This window comes from Crinia signifera, chromosome 4, assembly GCF_055691185.1.
Source record: "Crinia signifera chromosome 4, ASM5569118v1, whole genome shotgun sequence".
NCBI classification, from domain to species: Eukaryota; Metazoa; Chordata; class Amphibia; order Anura; family Myobatrachidae; genus Crinia; species Crinia signifera.
The window spans coordinates 119,642,994-119,661,003 of record NC_139220.1 but is presented as its reverse complement, the minus strand read 5'-3'; the positions used below and the strand labels follow the sequence as shown (position 1 = coordinate 119,661,003).

Below are 18,010 nucleotides of genomic sequence, written 5' to 3'. Positions count from 1 at the left end.
CTGGTTGGAACAAAAACCTGGTAATGGATGAGTAAATGACAGTTGAGAATTTGCTATGAAATGCTGGAAAACTGCCAAAAACTGACACTCATCCATTACCAGGTTTTTGTTCCAACCAGCCCAATCTGACAATCGATCTGTAGATGTATGGCCACCTTTAGTTGATTAGTAGCTCCTGTGATCAATCTTTTGCAATAGTTTCTTAGGACAGGTCAGATACTCCTGATACTAGGCTAGCTGGCCAGGTGATAGTCTGGGGGTCTGGTATTACCTTATGACAGGCATGTCCAAACTGTGGCCCTCCAGCTGTTGTGAAACTACACATCCCAGCATGCTTTACCATAGCAAAACTGTGGCAAGGCATGATGGGACTTGTAGTTTCACAACAGCTGGCAGGCCATACTTTGGACTTGCCTGCCTTAGGAGCTATTTGACCAGCGGTGGCTCTTACTTCTGTGGAGGAGGGCGGCTGCAACATCGTCGTTGCCACCTCTTCCAGATGTCTGGGATTCTGCCGGAATCGGTGGCAACCCTCCAGGAGGCTTTTCCTGTTTCCCGGATTCCGGGATTCTCCCAGAATCCGGATCATTTAAAAAGCCTCCACAGCCTCCCCGAGCCCCGTTTGTGTAGCACCGCTCATCTGCCTGCTCCTACAGACACTCTAGCGAGATGATGAGGTCATCATCTTGCGATTCTTTGTCTGCAGGGGCAGCAGCAGATAGGATGTGGTGTGGCTGGGCGGCGTGTGGTGAGCTGCATGCTGCCTCTACCAGCCTCACAGTCACTGCTGACTGATCAGCCGGGACACACTCTGCAGGGTTGCACCAGCCAGAAGATGGTGAGTGCTGTGTTACCCGCCACATGCACAAGGACTGGGGGGCAGGTAACACTGACTGTGTGTACAGTACAAGTGCTCCCAGTATAGTTGTGCTGGTGTCAGGTGTGTATAGCTGTCACACAGTGTGTGACAGCTACACACACTTGACAACTATACTGGGAGCACTTGTACTGTACATGCATTTACTTCAGGCTATGATTTGGCTGCCAGCCAAGCCCCCTGTAGGAGAGTCCAAACCCACTTTTTAAGAGGCCACACCCACTTTTCCGCGAGCGCGCACATTAAAGTGAAAGTGGTGGGATCTCCAGGAATCAATTATGTGTGAGGTGTCAACCCTAGCTGTAGCCCTGCAGCCCATAGGTAAAAGCCGCCGCTGTATTTAACTGTGAATCGGCATTATTACTCTGACTGTGGAATGCCACATTGTGACCTAGGACTGCTGATATCCATGTGAATGTCCAAACTGCTGTTGGAGAAATAAAGGTAATGTTTGAACTTTTACCCAGTTTATGTGATCTTTATCACATGAGGATAAAAAGGAATTTGTAAGTGTGATGTGATTAAACTAATTGGTTTCCATAAGAAAGTATGTGGATTCCCAAGAGATTATATGAAATGAGATGTTATGTATAGAATCACAGCTGTGTGTACTCTTATAAATTACAATCCAGGCCCCTGCTAACAGTGTGGTATAGTGTACCTGATCACTGTTACACCTCCAGTTTTTGACTTCCATAACAGGAACAGGCTTGCTAGCCCAATTGTAGAAAGGAAGTGGTCCATTGGGTATACTATTCCAAAGTAACATGGTCAGTAAACAATAATTATACACAAGCTATAAGTATATAGAAAAGCCAGATACTGGCAAATAATTGTGATGCACGTAACCACAGGATAATGTGCAATGTAACCTATAGAAGCGTCTCTCTAACCTATGGGAGACACGATCAATAATCCAATGCTGTCTCATCCAACAATCAATGGACCCACTACATGTGAAACTAAAACCTTGGTATCCGCTAAATTATTACATAAACAAAAGAAAGGCATGTCCAGTTTATGCTATTAACACTATACCCGACATTTGTGACATCTTAAAAATATATGTAATGTTATTTGCTTACCTTGTAGGGCTTGCCATTAACAAGTGCTGATAGAGTAGAGCGGGGTATCTTGCCGGAACGTGTTTTGGGCAGCTGATTTACAATGATCACTTTCCTGAAAGCTGCAACGGGCCCGATATGTTCTCTGACTAGCAACACAATTTCCTCTGCTAATGTCTCTTCCCCCTTTTCCACTCCTGAAATCAATCAAATATGTGGGTGTTTTGGGCACTGTTCATAGGAGGCTTCACTAAGCATTAAGGGGGAATTTAGTGAAAAGGTGAAGATTTGGATATGGACAAACAGGTGACAAATCAAATGCAAGATTTTACTTCTTTTTTCATGTATTATGGAAAAACACTTTTTGCTTTTGCATTCAGCACTCACATACTGTGCCTTATGTTTTCATAGGACTAAGATTTGGAGTTATGACATGCTGCACCCCCTCCCCCCTCTACATACACACAGGAAATCCCAGTTCACAACCAACCACTCACAGCATGTCATGGCATTGCAACGGTACAGAAGTAACCTGTACAAGGATAAAACAAGACAGAAAGAGCAGTGCCTACCATTATGTAGAACACAGAGTGCCAATGGAACGTGTCCTTTCAATGGGTCCTCCAAACCAACAACAGCACAATCGGCCACAGACTTGTGCAGTAATACAGACTACAATAAGAACAATTATTAGAAAGGGTTACTACTCTAGGTAATATTTTGACAGTCATTAAAACATTTAATTTTATGAAACTTTGAACAATACTATTAATGAATCCAAGCTAGGTCTTATTAAAAATGTTTGCTCTTAACCCTTTCAGTGCCAACGTTGCTGAGAGAGTTGTGCAAAATATCTGCTAGTTTAGCTTACAGCGACTATATATATATATATATATATATATATATATATATATATATATATATATATATATATATATATTTATTAATAATCAACTTCAGATAATTTGCCGGCAATAACTAAAAGTGATTCATAGGCCAGTATTCAATGCTCCCGATTTACAGTTTTTTCGGCGAATCGGGCTGTTTTCACTTGCGGTGAATTTTTTTCACTGAAAATCTGATTCACCCTATTCAATGTTCACTGTTCGCCGATAGCGAGAGTGTATTCAATGCTCAAATGGAGAACTGCTTTCTCCATTGATTTTCGCCATGATTCTCCATTTTACATTCGTCATCTTTTTTAGGTGACCGGGAATGTGATCTTTTAAAATAAAGCGTTTTTTGTTTTTTTTTGGTGTCAAAAGCAGATTTTTTTTCTGTGAAGGGGCATGCTATTTTTATTCATGTGCTTGCAGCACATGAATATATTTTTAATTATTATTTTATTTTTTTTAAACAATTTTATTTTTTTACACATTCGCCAGCAGGGGGCGGGAGACGCTCATTAATATTCATTTATTTACTGCACACTGGTCCCGATCATTACATATGCACGATCGGGACCAGTGAGTGTAGCGGCTCCCTAACACAGCCCCCTGCCAGCTCTGGGGGGCTCTCCCTTTGTCCCCGACAGCCCTCCTTCACCCCCACAGTGTCCGGCGCAGGCAGGGAGGCTTCCATCTCCCTGCCTGCAGCAGTCCCCCAGCTCCCAGGCGGCATTCACCGGGGGGGTTAAAATTCGCCGCCAGGGGCAGAGAGCCCCTGAGGCGTTGAATAGGGCAGAGGGGAGGCTGCTGTGCGAATCTCCCCGAAGGGAGAATTGCGGCGAAAGTGCAGCGAATCCTACACAGGATTCAATGCCAACTGCGATGCTACCCATTGAATACCTGCCATATTCTTCGACTGTGACCCTGGCATTTTTAGAGGATATTTTGCACAATATCCCCCACAGTAACATTAGTACTGAAAGTGTTAATATGTGGCTGTTTATTCATCAAAAACAAACAAAACAAAAAAACACATCCAAGAGTGACTTCCTATCAATGCAAGGAACACTTTTTCCACATTTTGTTATTCCAAAATTGAATAAATTCATTTTTGTAATCAAAATTCTATACACAATAGCCCATAATGACAATGGAAAACGTTTTTGGGAGATTTATGCAGATGTATAAAAAAAATCTAAAAACTAAGATTTCACATGTTCATAAGTACAAAGCTCAAAATAGAGCTCTGATGCATCCTATTTTCATTGATCATCCTTGAGGTGTTCCTACAGCTGAATTGGAGTCCACTTAATTGGAGTTGATTGGACATCATTTGGAAAGGCACAAAACTGTCTATATAAAGGGCCCACACTTGACTGCATGTCAAAGCACAAACCAAGCATGAAGTAGAAGGAATTGTCTGTAGACCTCCGAGACCGGATTGTCACAAGGCACAAATCTGGGGAAGGGTACAGAAAAATATCTGTTGCTTTGACTGTCCCAATGAGCACATTAGCTACTAAGTTCAGAACTACTAGGACTCTTCCTAGAGATGGCCAGCCGTCTAAATCGAGTGATCGGGGGCAGAAGGGCTCTAGTTAGGGAAGTGACCAAAAACTTGATGGTCACTCTGTCAGAGTTACAGCATTCCTCTGTGGAGAGGAGAACCTTCCAGAATGAGAGCAATCCACCAATCAGGCCGGTATGGTAGAGTGGCCAGACGAAAGCACACAGCAGCCCACCTGGAATTTGCCAAAATGCACCTCAAGAACTCTGTCTCATCAGACCAGAGAATTTTGTTTTTAGTGTCAAAGATTGAACTCTTTGGCTAAATACCAGGCGTCATGTGTTGTGGAAACAAAGCACTGCTCATCACCAGGCCAATACCATTTCTAGATACCATTTCTAGTGTCAAAGATTGAACTCTTTGGCTAAATACCAGGCGTCATGTGTTGTGGAAACAAAGCACTGCTCATCACCAGGCCAATACCATTTCTAGACTGAATCATGGGGGTGGCAACATCATGCTGTTGGGATGTTTTAAGTGGTTGTAACTGAGAGACTAGTCAGGATAGAGGGAAATATGAATGCAGAAATTTACAGAGACAACCTGGATGAAACCTGCTCCAGATCGCTATTGCCCTCAGACTGGGGCAACTGTTCATCTTTCAGTAGGAGAACAACCCTAAGCACACAGCCAAGTAATCAAAAAAAGTGGCTTTAGGACAATGCTATGAATGGACAGAAGCCCAGACTTGATTCCAACTGAGCATCGCTGGAGAGATTGAAAAATGGCACTGATGCTACCCATCAAACCTGATGGAGCTTGATAAGTGCTGAAAAAGAGGAATGGGCGAAAGATAGGTTTGCCAAGCTTGTGGCATCCTATTCAAAAATACTTGAGGCTGTAACTGCTGCCATATGTACATCAACAAAGTATTGAGAAAGACTGCAAATACTTATGTACATATGATTTCTAATTTTTTTATTTTTCAATAAATCAGCAAAAATATCCCCAAAAGTTGTCACGTGACTAAACGCGTAGAGGCGTGGCTACCTTCACGGCATCGTGCACAGACCTGAATAGGTCTCTCCTGGTCCGAGCAAAGAGGCACCGACGGTGGGAAACTGAGTCCCGGCTTCCGCCGATTCCTGGTTGCCTCTGAAGGATCTTACTTGTTGGGCAGGCTGTTTGCTGCTTTTTACCATGTATGTCAGTTATTTATTTGTCTAGTAAAATTTTCGGTACTTGTTTCCTAGCACGGCCACAATCTTGTCCATCGTGTATCTTTAAGTTATGGTACGCAATGGACCGGAATTCCTTTGAAATCAGGTCCATTTTGCCGGCAAAGGCAAAATCGGGTCCATCGCGTCGGTCGTGTGCATTAACATGGCACGCGACGCGACCGACGTGATGGACCCGATTTTGCCATAGGCTTCAATGTTAAAATAAGGCAATTTTGAAGTCTAGATTTAGACGTCTAAATTCAGACTCCCTGCAGTCCTGCGCACCGCTGACAACCCGGCAATTTACACTCCTCCGGCAATTTAGAAGTCTAGATTTAGACATCTAAATCCAGACTCCCTGCAAACCGCTAAGATGGGGGCATCTAAATTTAGTAGGGTCTAGGGGTACACTATTAAACCTGTTCACAATGACACTAGTCGACGTAACAGCTGTCGACCTTGATAATTCCACTATCCACGCCAACCCGAAGCGTGGCGAGCGCACACGGATACCTTCACATGTATCTGTGTCCACTCGCGGGCTTCACAGGTATCCGCGTCCCCGCGCGGGGCTTGCTGCGCTCACCACGCTTCAGGCTCGGTGGCTCGCTGCGCTCGCCACACTTTATAAAATCAACTCCACGACGACGTGGATAGTGGGGGTATGAAAAGGTCGTAGGACGCGGGCTCGCTGCGCTCGCCACGCTTCGGGTTGGCGTGGATAGTGGAATTAACAAGGTCGACAGCTGTTACATCGACTAGTGTCATTGTGAACAGGTTTAATAGTGTACCCCTAGACCCTACTAAATTTAGATGCCCCCATCTTAGCGGTTTGCAGGGAGTCTGGATTTAGACGTCTAAATCTAGACTTCAGAAACAAACAGCAGCTGTCCCGACAGCTGTTTCTACTGGGCTGAGCCAGTTGTCATCAGGGGAGGCTCAGCCCAGTAGAAACAGCTGTCGGGACAGCTAATGTTCTGATGTACATGAAATAAACCTTCGTTTTCTTCACTTCATAACTGAGTGCTGGTCTGAACTCCTTCACCCTGGGGGGGTAAGTGTATTTGCATTTCTTTCTATGGACCTTGCACCAAAGTAAATTATTCCTTGGAGTGCCGCCCTGTTGCCCCATTCTCCTAAATCTAGACTTCTAAATTGCAGGAGTAGACTGCAGGGAGTCTGGATTTAGACGTCTAAATCTAGACTTCTAAAAATTGCCGGAGGAGTGTAAATTGCCGGGTTGTCTGCGGTGCGCAGGACTGCAGGGAGTCTGGATTTAGACGTCTAAATCTAGACTTCTAAATTGCCGGATGAGTGTAAATTGTAAATAATCAATGTGAAAATCGGGTCCATCGCGTCAGTCGCGTCGCATGCGATGCGACCGACGCGATTTTTTCCGACACGACTAACCCGATCAAAATCGGTGTGGCCATGCTAGGAAACAAGTACCAAATTTTCAACGATCACTGACTTGGTTGCGCCATTCTCTCTCTTTCTGCATATGTGATTGGGACACCTGTGAGCCGTGGTCTGGCTCATTGGGAGAAAAGGCTGCAGACATACCTCTAAAAAAGGAGAAGCACATTTCATTCTACCTGTGACTGCACGGTTGGAGCTCCAAATACTCTATATATATATATATATATATATATATATATATATATATATATATATATATATATATAATCACCACAAAAGTGTTATATAGCGCCCTATATATCCACTAGTATTTACTACAGTCCTTCCCAATTTCTCAAACTCTTATAGATATGGACAAGATTCTTAAACATAAAACATTTATTAAAAATGCAAACATAAAAACAAATTTCATACACTTTTCTTGTCAGAGGATTTTTCTCATACAGTTGGTGTATACATAAGCCCGGCGCGTTTCGTCTCCACATGAGACTTCATCAGGGGTGTATGATACAAATCTTCGCCAATCTTTTTTGTTGTTTGTGTGGACCAGTACTGATGTCCTACTGAGTGCTTTTATTTTGCACATTTATTTCCCACTGATTGTGATTTCACTGTGATATTAGGTGTTTCCACACAACTGTGTTAATGGGTATTCCTCCCCACCTTTAATAGTGCCACAAATTATCAACTTAATTGAATTCTGGAATTAAATGTAACCAATACTGTTCATCATATATGAAAGGATCCAAATGATGGGAATTAGTTCCTATAGAGGGAAACCAGCCTCCAATAATAGTATATTTAATTTGATCCTCAGAGGTGGGGCACAATATGCAATTCAATGTCCAAAAAGCAGACAGGCTTGTGCCCCACCTCTGATTTATAGTTATTGATAGCACAACAAAAAATAGATGTACTAAGTAACTAACCTCTTCTATTGCTCCTGCAGAGAGTCTGTGTCCAGCAACATTAATGACATCATCAACACGTGACAGGACATACACATAGCCATCTTCATCCATATAGCCTGCATCCATGGTATCATAGTATCCCTAGAAAAATATTTGATTCACCCTAGGTAAAAAGGTTTTCCTTATGTAGTGCTACTATATTTTTATCATACGGTCCCAAGTTATACCTACAGGAAACTTCTTGAAATAGAGTTTTTTAAACATTGCTTCATTTTCCCAAAGAGTGGAAAATGCCCCAGGAGGCAAAGGTAACCTGCAAGATAGAACAGTAATAAAAATAAATAATGTCCTCAATTTATAGACAATTCTTCTATAGTTAAATGTTTTTTTTTCCCCTTAATTAATCATAAGTGAGCAGTCTATTTTCTAGACATGTTCAATGTATCATATGGTTTAGCAGATGTATAATTTGCTTTGTGTCACAAAAATCCAACAACAGGTGACAAGTGCATCAAGTGTAAAATGGTTGACAAGGGAAATGGCTTAGCACCCAACATGGCTTAATAACACCCAACATGTTCCATAAATCAAGGTATCAAAGAACTCTCCTTGGGATTGGGGACCTCTACTTTTAGCTTGTGTGTATAACCTGCACTCACACACACAGCATAACCTGAGTCCATACTCCAAGAGTTGTTTTAATTCCATAATGGGGCAATAGGCATCATGACTACAATCCATCTCCACTGCACATATTTGATACTTATTTTATTATGGGGGGGAAATTTCAACACAATTGCGCTGCTGGATGTAAATAAATAAAAACTCCAAGTCAAATATGGGTATGACCAGAAACTACAGACGTGTCTCCAAGGCTCCTCCTTTGACTCAGCTTCCAGCCGCACATCTGACTCCAAGTGTTTGCCGCTTATTCCAAGTCGGCGTCTCACGCGGCCACCGGCAGTTTGCCAACTTAGCTGCCACTTCCAACAAGCTCCGACGAGCATCTGCTATTTAAGCTGTGACCGTGTCAAGTCCCCCGGATCACCTTATAAAGGACCGCAGGCTACTAACATCACGGAGCGCTATTGAGCACAACTATCACAGCCGCTTTACATACAGCGTTTCCCGGCAGCTTGTCTCTGCCTCCTGGAGGGATATCTGGGTTGAGCTAAACAAACATCTATTTGGCTCCCCACGACCTACAATCATCCGGGTGAGAAAAATTATCCTATTTCACAAATAAGAACTGCCTTACCACCTAGTGCATGTCTGTCTACATGCTAATCTGGCACCCCTAATTCATGACTGTATATTATTGCGCATTATCCATTTTTCTGGAACTGAGCTAAAACCCATTATTGGGAATATATCCTACCTTGGAGACACCCCACTATTCAAGATTTATTTTTAATATATTTTTATATATATTTTAGTGTTATTGTATATGTATATGTGGTTGAATAATTTTTTACATTTATAAAATAATAATTTCTACAAGCGTGTCCAGTCTCATTCATTTCTGGTCATACCCATATTTGACTTGGAGTTTTTATTTATTTACATCCAGCAGCGCAATTGTGTTGAAATTTCCCCCCCTTAAGTTTTGTCTATCTATGAGCCTAGCTAGCTCATTTAACACGTGCAGCAGCTGGTTTTTTGTATAATAGGTGTATTAATTACAGCACCATCGTTACATTTATTATTTTTATTGGAGCGCCAGGTAAGTGAATTGGTGGATACCCCTTGGTACCCTTCCTAATTCACAACCCTTGTACTTATTTTATTATGCTACAATGGCTAGCTATGAGCTATATTACACACACAGTGTTCCGTGTGATGGCTAGATGACTGGGTCAGAGCATCTACAAAACTACAAGTGTTGAGGGAGGAAGCACTATGGGAAGCAGGCAAGCCAGTGCAGGTAGTGTAATATTCTGGGCAATGTTTTGTTTCTGTTGAGAAACCTTAGGTGCAGACCAAGTGCAAAGCCTCATGGCAATGGTATTCCCAGGTGGCAGTAGCCAGGCTAATACACCCGGCTGCATGGTACAAAAAGCAGTCAGCCCTTACACAATTCTATATATATAAAACTATAATCCAAGGACAAGAAAGGTCTTACTGCATGCAACTTACCCACCTTATAATATCCTACTGTGACTAATAATTGGTAAGCGCTCTAGAACAATGCTTCCTGATGTGCACGCTGACTAGATCACAGTATAACTGAAAAGACTGTGCTATTTCTGAATAGCACTACTATTAAGTGATGTCTATATGCCCCGCATGGCTATCAATATCCTGTAAGCAGCACACACACACACAAAACCTGTTCACTGTAATAAAACAAAAAGCAAGGTGAAAATACTCTTTATTATAATAGTCAGGAGAAACCAATTCCAAAATGTTCCTTTGCTATACAAAAGGGGGAATTCAATTAGCCACAGTAAATTACCATGCACTAACTCAGGGGTGGCCAAACCTGTCCTCAAGGTCTACCAACGGTGCATGTTTTCCAAGCAACTTGTGGATCTATAGTAGGAATAAATGCAGCAGGTTTTAAAATGTGTCAGTTAGTATTGACTGCAGCTGTGCAGCAGCTAGGTAACCTGGAAAACGTGGACCGTTGGTAGATCTCGAGGACTGGCTTGGCCACCCCTGCGCTAACTGATGAAAATTAATCCCCATTAACTAGCATGTGAATGGAGGCCATGACCATGATAACGCAAAGGTCCCGTGAATGTATCACTTATATGCGCTAGTGCCAGTGAACACAGTACTTTAACGTGCATATAAAAGTGCAATTGAATACACATAGCAGCAGTGTAGCAATTTTGGAATTCTGCAGGTGGGTTTAGAGATTTGTTTTTACCTCTGACAAACAAGAGATACACATACACTGCACAGATATAGACAATATATTCAATTCAAACTGTTTTAATTATGTTTAAAAATGATCAGGTGGAGATCAGATGCTGGTCACCTTATTTTAACAGGAAATATATATGGTAGTGTTCATTTCACAATTCAGATGATATAAATATAGATGTACAGTATTAACTATACACAATATAAAAAGGCATACAAGACATACAATCATTACAAAGTCTGAACAGGGAGGAATCCCCACAAGTCAGCTTGCCGTTTTGTTTTCATTATCTATTTTCAATAAAGGAGCCTTAAAAATGTTAAACAGGATTTGCTGTAAACCTATTAATGATATATAAATGTGCAAATATAAAAGTATGTCACTTACTTGACTACAATGTTTCCCAATGTGTTTGGCTTGACCTCTTGCATGTGGCTGTCCAATATTTTGACTGTAAAAGATTAAGTATTTCTTAAGCAGTTTATAACAGCTTATGACACGTTAAACACTTCATAGAAACATGGATTTCTATTCATAATATTAGGAACATTTGTGTATTACATATGGTGGAAACAGTTTTATGGATCAAAACAAAGGGTTCAATTCAATTGAGCATGCAGTGAATAGTGCTGGGAAGGAGCTATTCAGCTCAGAGCACTGATGAGTCTGACTGGGGTGTGAGCAGGAATCCCACTAAACTAGGCAATTGGCATCGCAGCAGAGCATTTAACCCCTTCATGACAGAGCCAGTTTGTGCCTTCATGACAGAGCCCTTTTTTTCAAATCTGACATGTCTCACTTAAGTGGGGATAACTTTTTTTTGCTTTTACTTATCCCAGTGATTTTGAGATTGTTTTCTCGTGACACATTGTACTTCAAGTTAGTGGTAAATTTTTGTCGATACAGTCTGTGTTTTTTTGTGAAAAATACCAAAATATCGTGAAAAAATGGAAAATTTAGCAATTTGCAAAATGTTAAATTTTCTGCTTGTGAGACAAATAATCATACCACTCAAAATAGTTAATAACTAACATAGACCATATGTCTACTTTATGTTTCCATCATTATTTCAACTTCCTTTTAATTTTTTTGGACACTAGGAGGCTTACAATATGAATAGCAAATTCTCAAATTTTCATGAAAATTTCAAACACTGATTTTTTTAGGGACCAGTTCAGTTCTGATGTGACTTTGAGGGACTTGTATGTGAGACACCCCCATAAATGATGCCATTTCAAAAACTGCACCCCTCACAGTATTCAAAACAGCATTTTGGAAGTTTGTTAACCCTTTAGGTGTTTCACAGGAATTAAAACAAAGTGTAGGTGAAATTTCAAAATTTCTTTTTTTTTGCAGAGTTTCAATTTTAATACATTTTTCTAACAAATACAGTAGATTTTACTAGAGAAATGTGACTAAAAATTGATTCCCCCAATTCTTTTGTTTTCAAAAATATCCTATATGTGGCCCTAGTGTGCACGTTGACCAAACCACAGGCTTCATAATAGAAGGAGCACCTACTTGATTTTGGAGCCTCCTTTTTATGAGTTTTTTTTTTAGGCACCATGTAGGTTTCTAGGCACCATAAGTGCTAAAAGTTAGGAACCTCCCCCACAAGTCACCCCATTTTGCAATCTACACCCCTCAGGGAATTCATCTAGGGGTATAGTGTACATTTCAAACCCCCAGGGGTTTCACCAATTTTGGTACAACTGGGATGTGAAAATGGAAAATTACATTTTTTTACACAAACATGCAGTTCTGGCTCAAAATTTTTCATTTTCACAAGGAATGAAGGAGACAAAGCACCCCAAAATCTGTGCCCCAATTTCTCCCGAGTACGGCAATGCCTCACATGTGACCAAAAAATACCAGTTGGGTGCATGGCAGGACTTAGAAGGGAAGGAGTGATTTTTGGATTTTGCAGCAAAGATTTTGGTGGAATGAATGGTGGGTGCTATGTTGCATTAGCAAGACTCCCAAAGCACCAATACAGTGGAACCCCCCCACAAGTCACCCCATTTTGCAAAGTACACCCCTCAGGGAATTCATCTAGGGGTATAGTGTACATTTCAAACCCCCAGGGGTTTCACCAATTTTGGTACAACTGGGATGTGAAAATGGAAAATTACATTTTTTTACACAAACATGCAGTTCTGGCTCAAAATTTTTCATTTTCACAAGGAATGAAGGAGACAAAGCACCCCAAAATCTGTGCCCCAATTTCTCCCGAGTACGGCAATGCCTCACATGTGACCAAAAAATACCAGTTGGGTGCATGGCAGGACTTAGAAGGGAAGGAGTGATTTTTGGATTTTGCAGCAAAGATTTTGGTGGAATGAATGGTGGGTGCTATGTTGCATTAGCAAGACTCCCAAAGCACCAATACAGTGGAACCCCCCCACAAGTCACCCCATTTTGCAAAGTACACCCCTCAGGGAATTCATCTAGGGGTATAGTGTACATTTCAAACCCCCAGGGGTTTCACCAATTTTGGTACAACTGGGATGTGAAAATGGAAAATTAAATTTTTTTACACAAACATGCAGTTCTGGCTCAAAATTTTTCATTTTCACAAGGAATGAAGGAGACAAAGCACCCCAAAATCTGTGCCCCAATTTCTCCCGAGTACGGCAATGCCTCACATGTGACCAAAAAATACCAGTTGGGTGCATGGCAGGACTCAGAAGGGAAGGAGTGATTTTTGGATTTTGCAGCAAAGATTTTGGTGGAATGAATGGTGGCTGCTATGTTGCATTAGCAAGACTCCCAAAGCACCAATACAGTGGAACCCCCCCACAAGTCACCCCATTTTGCAAAGTACACCCCTCAGGGAATTCATCTAGGGGTATAGTGTACATTTCAAACCCCCAGGGGTTTCACCAATTTTGGTACAACTGGGATGTGAAAATGGAAAATTAAATTTTTTTACACAAACATGCAGTTCTGGCTCAAAATTTTTCATTTTCACAAGGAATGAAGGAGACAAAGCACCCCAAAATCTGTGCCCCAATTTCTCCCGAGTACGGCAATGCCTCACATGTGACCAAAAAATACCAGTTGGGTGCATGGCAGGACTCAGAAGGGAAGGAGTGATTTTTGGATTTTGCAGCAAAGATTTTGGTGGAATGAATGGTGGCTGCTATGTTGCATTAGCAAGACTCCCAAAGCACCAATACAGTGGAACCCCCCCACAAGTCACCCCATTTTGCAAAGTACACCCCTCAGGGAATTCATCTAGGGGTATAGTGTACATTTCAAACCCCCAGGGGTTTCACCAATTTTGGTACAACTGGGATGTGAAAATGGAAAATTACATTTTTTTACACAAACATGCAGTTCTGGCTCAAAATTTTTCATTTTCACAAGGAATGAAGGAGACAAAGCACCCCAAAATCTGTGCCCCAATTTCTCTCGAGTACGGCAATGCCTCACATGTGACCAAAAAATACCAGTTGGGTGCATGGCAGGACTCAGAAGGGAAGGAGTGATTTTTGGATTTTGCAGCAAAGATTTTGGTGGAATGAATGGTGGGTGCTATGTTGCATTAGCAAGACTCCCAAAGCACCAATACAGTGGAACCCCCCCACAAGTCACCCCATTTTGCAAAGTACACCCCTCAGGGAATTCATCTAGGGGTATAGTGTACATTTCAAACCCCCAGGGGTTTCACCAATTTTGGTACAACTGGGATGTGAAAATGGAAAATTACATTTTTTTACACAAACATGCAGTTCTGGCTCAAAATTTTTCATTTTCACAAGGAATGAAGGAGACAAAGCACCCCAAAATCTGTGCCCCAATTTCTCCCGAGTACGGCAATGCCTCACATGTGACCAAAAAATACCAGTTGGGTGCATGGCAGGACTCAGAAGGGAAGGAGTGATTTTTGGATTTTGCAGCAAAGATTTTGGTGGAATGAATGGTGGGTGCTATGTTGCATTAGCAAGACTCCCAAAGCACCAATACAGTGGAACCCCCCCACAAGTCACCCCATTTTGCAAAGTACACCCCTCAGGGAATTCATCTAGGGGTATAGTGTACATTTCAAACCCCCAGGGGTTTCACCAATTTTGGTACAACTGGGATGTGAAAATGGAAAATTACATTTTTTTACACAAACATGCAGTTCTGGCTCAAAATTTTTCATTTTCACAAGGAATGAAGGAGACAAAGCACCCCAAAATCTGTGCCCCAATTTCTCCCGAGTACGGCAATGCCTCACATGTGACCAAAAAATACCAGTTGGGTGCATGGCAGGACTTAGAAGGGAAGGAGTGATTTTTGGATTTTGCAGCAAAGATTTTGGTGGAATGAATGGTGGGTGCTATGTTGCATTAGCAAGACTCCCAAAGCACCAATACAGTGGAACCCCCCCACAAGTCACCCCATTTTGCAAAGTACACCCCTCAGGGAATTCATCTAGGGGTATAGTGTACATTTCAAACCCCCAGGGGTTTCACCAATTTTGGTACAACTGGGATGTGAAAATGGAAAATTACATTTTTTTACACAAACATGCAGTTCTGGCTCAAAATTTTTCATTTTCACAAGGAATGAAGGAGACAAAGCACCCCAAAATCTGTGCCCCAATTTCTCCCGAGTACGGCAATGCCTCACATGTGACCAAAAAATACCAGTTGGGTGCATGGCAGGACTTAGAAGGGAAGGAGTGATTTTTGGATTTTGCAGCAAAGATTTTGGTGGAATGAATGGTGGGTGCTATGTTGCATTAGCAAGACTCCCAAAGCACCAATACAGTGGAACCCCCCCACAAGTCACCCCATTTTGCAAAGTACACCCCTCAGGGAATTCATCTAGGGGTATAGTGTACATTTCAAACCCCCAGGGGTTTCACCAATTTTGGTACAACTGGGATGTGAAAATGGAAAATTACATTTTTTTACACAAACATGCAGTTCTGGCTCAAAATTTTTCATTTTCACAAGGAATGAAGGAGACAAAGCACCCCAAAATCTGTGCCCCAATTTCTCCCGAGTACGGCAATGCCTCACATGTGACCAAAAAATACCAGTTGGGTGCATGGCAGGACTTAGAAGGGAAGGAGTGATTTTTGGATTTTGCAGCAAAGATTTTGGTGGAATGAATGGTGGGTGCTATGTTGCATTAGCAAGACTCCCAAAGCACCAATACAGTGGAACCCCCCCACAAGTCACCCCATTTTGCAAAGTACACCCCTCAGGGAATTCATCTAGGGGTATAGTGTACATTTCAAACCCCCAGGGGTTTCACCAATTTTGGTACAACTGGGATGTGAAAATGGAAAATTACATTTTTTTACACAAACATGCAGTTCTGGCTCAAAATTTTTCATTTTCACAAGGAATGAAGGAGACAAAGCACCCCAAAATCTGTGCCCCAATTTCTCCCGAGTACGGCAATGCCTCACATGTGACCAAAAAATACCAGTTGGGTGCATGGCAGGACTCAGAAGGGAAGGAGTGATTTTTGGATTTTGCAGCAAAGATTTTGGTGGAATGAATGGTGGGTGCTATGTTGCATTACCAATACAGTGGAACCCCCCCACAAGTGACCCCATTTTGCAAACTACACCCCTCAGGGAATTCATCTAGGGGTATAGTGTACATTTCAAACCCCCAGGGGTTTCATCAATTTTGGTACAACTGGGCAGTGAAAATGAAAAAAATACATTTTTTTACACAAAAATGTACTTCTGGCTCAAAATTTTTCATTTTCACAAGGAATGAAGGAGACAAAGCACCCCAAAATCTGTGCCCCCATTTCTCCAGAGTACGGCAATGCCTCACATGTGACCAAAAAATACCAGTTGGGTGCATGGCAGGACTCAGAAGGGAAGGAGTGATTTTTGGATTTTGCAGCACAGATTTTGGTGGAATGAATGGTGGGTGCTATGTTGCATTACCAATACAGTGGAACCCCCCCACAAGTGACCCCATTTTGCAAACTACACCCCTCAGGGAATTCATCTAGGGGTATAGTGTACATTTCAAACCCCCAGGGGTTTCATCAATTTTGGTACAACTGGGCAGTGAAAATGAAAAAAATACATTTTTTTACACAAAAATGTACTTCTGGCTCAAAATTTTTCATTTTCACAAGGAATGAAGGAGACAAAGCACCCCAAAATCTGTGCCCCCATTTCTCCAGAGTACGGCAATGCCTCACATGTGACCAAAAAATACCAGTTGGGTGCATGGCAGGACTCAGAAGGGAAGGAGTGATTTTTGGATTTTGCAGCACAGATTTTGGTGGAATGAATGGTGGGTGCTATGTTGCATTACCAATACAGTGGAACCCCCCCACAAGTGACCCCATTTTGCAAACTACACCCCTCAGGGAATTCATCTAGGGGTATAGTGTACATTTCAAACCCCCAGGGGTTTCATCAATTTTGGTACAACTGGGCAGTGAAAATGAAAAAAATACATTTTTTTACACAAAAATGTACTTCTGGCTCAAAATTTTTCATTTTCACAAGGAATGAAGGAGACAAAGCACCCCAAAATCTGTGCCCCCATTTCTCCAGAGTACGGCAATGCCTCACATGTGACCAAAAAATACCAGTTGGGTGCATGGCAGGACTCAGAAGGGAAGGAGTGATTTTTGGTTTTTGCAGCTCAGATTCTGGTGGAATGAATGGTGGGTGCTATGTGGCATTAGCAAGACCCCCGAAGCACGGTGAAATGATGAACCTAATAATCCATAGATGTGTGGTATATTTTGAAACACTCCTTTATACATAGGCCGGGTTTGTCGGGGCAAGTTTCACAGTGGAAAATAGTTTCCTTTCTTATTCCCTTTTTATAGCAAACTTTGCACCTTTTTTGTGTCCTGCCCTTTCTTGCAGTGGAGGGGATTTCGTTGGGAAAATGCTGCCCTGGTACAATACGGGGGCCAGTACTAGAAGTACTGGGGCCCTCTGCCTGCTGATTCCCAAATGTTAGGCTCTTTATGACTTCCTCTTGAAAGTGCATAAATGTCCCCCTCTGGCCGGTAGAACGGAATAGCACGTAAGCGTTATACAGTGCCATCTGGATGATATACACGGCCAGCTTCTTGTACCAGATATTTGTTTTCCGCAGGGCACTGTACGGCTTCAGTACCTGATCTGAAAGATCCACTCCGCCCATGTACTTATTGTAATCTAGGATACAATTTGGTTTTGAGGTGTGGGTACTGGTACCTCGTACAGGGATGGAGGTGGTACTGTCTCCATGAATTGTTGTCAGTATAAGGACATCCCTCTTGTCCTT

At 42.1% G+C, this 18,010-nt stretch overlaps 1 protein-coding gene across 4 annotated transcripts in view; it reads right to left on the bottom strand.

Annotated features, from left to right (window-relative positions):
* ACSS3 (acyl-CoA synthetase short chain family member 3) overlaps positions 1–18,010 on the bottom strand; it is a 137,748-nt gene that overhangs the window by 1,350 nt on the left and 118,388 nt on the right. For all 4 annotated transcript variants that reach the window (XM_083182318.1, XM_083182317.1, XM_083182319.1 and 1 more), the window contains exons 12-16: positions 11,142–11,205; positions 8,117–8,198; positions 7,904–8,026; positions 2,514–2,613; positions 1,963–2,138 (exon numbers count right to left, since the gene is read on the bottom strand). In XM_083182318.1, coding sequence (XP_083038444.1) covers positions 1,963–2,138; positions 2,514–2,613; positions 7,904–8,026; positions 8,117–8,198; positions 11,142–11,205 — 545 coding nt within the window. The remainder of the gene's footprint in view (positions 1–1,962; positions 2,139–2,513; positions 2,614–7,903; positions 8,027–8,116; positions 8,199–11,141; positions 11,206–18,010) is intronic.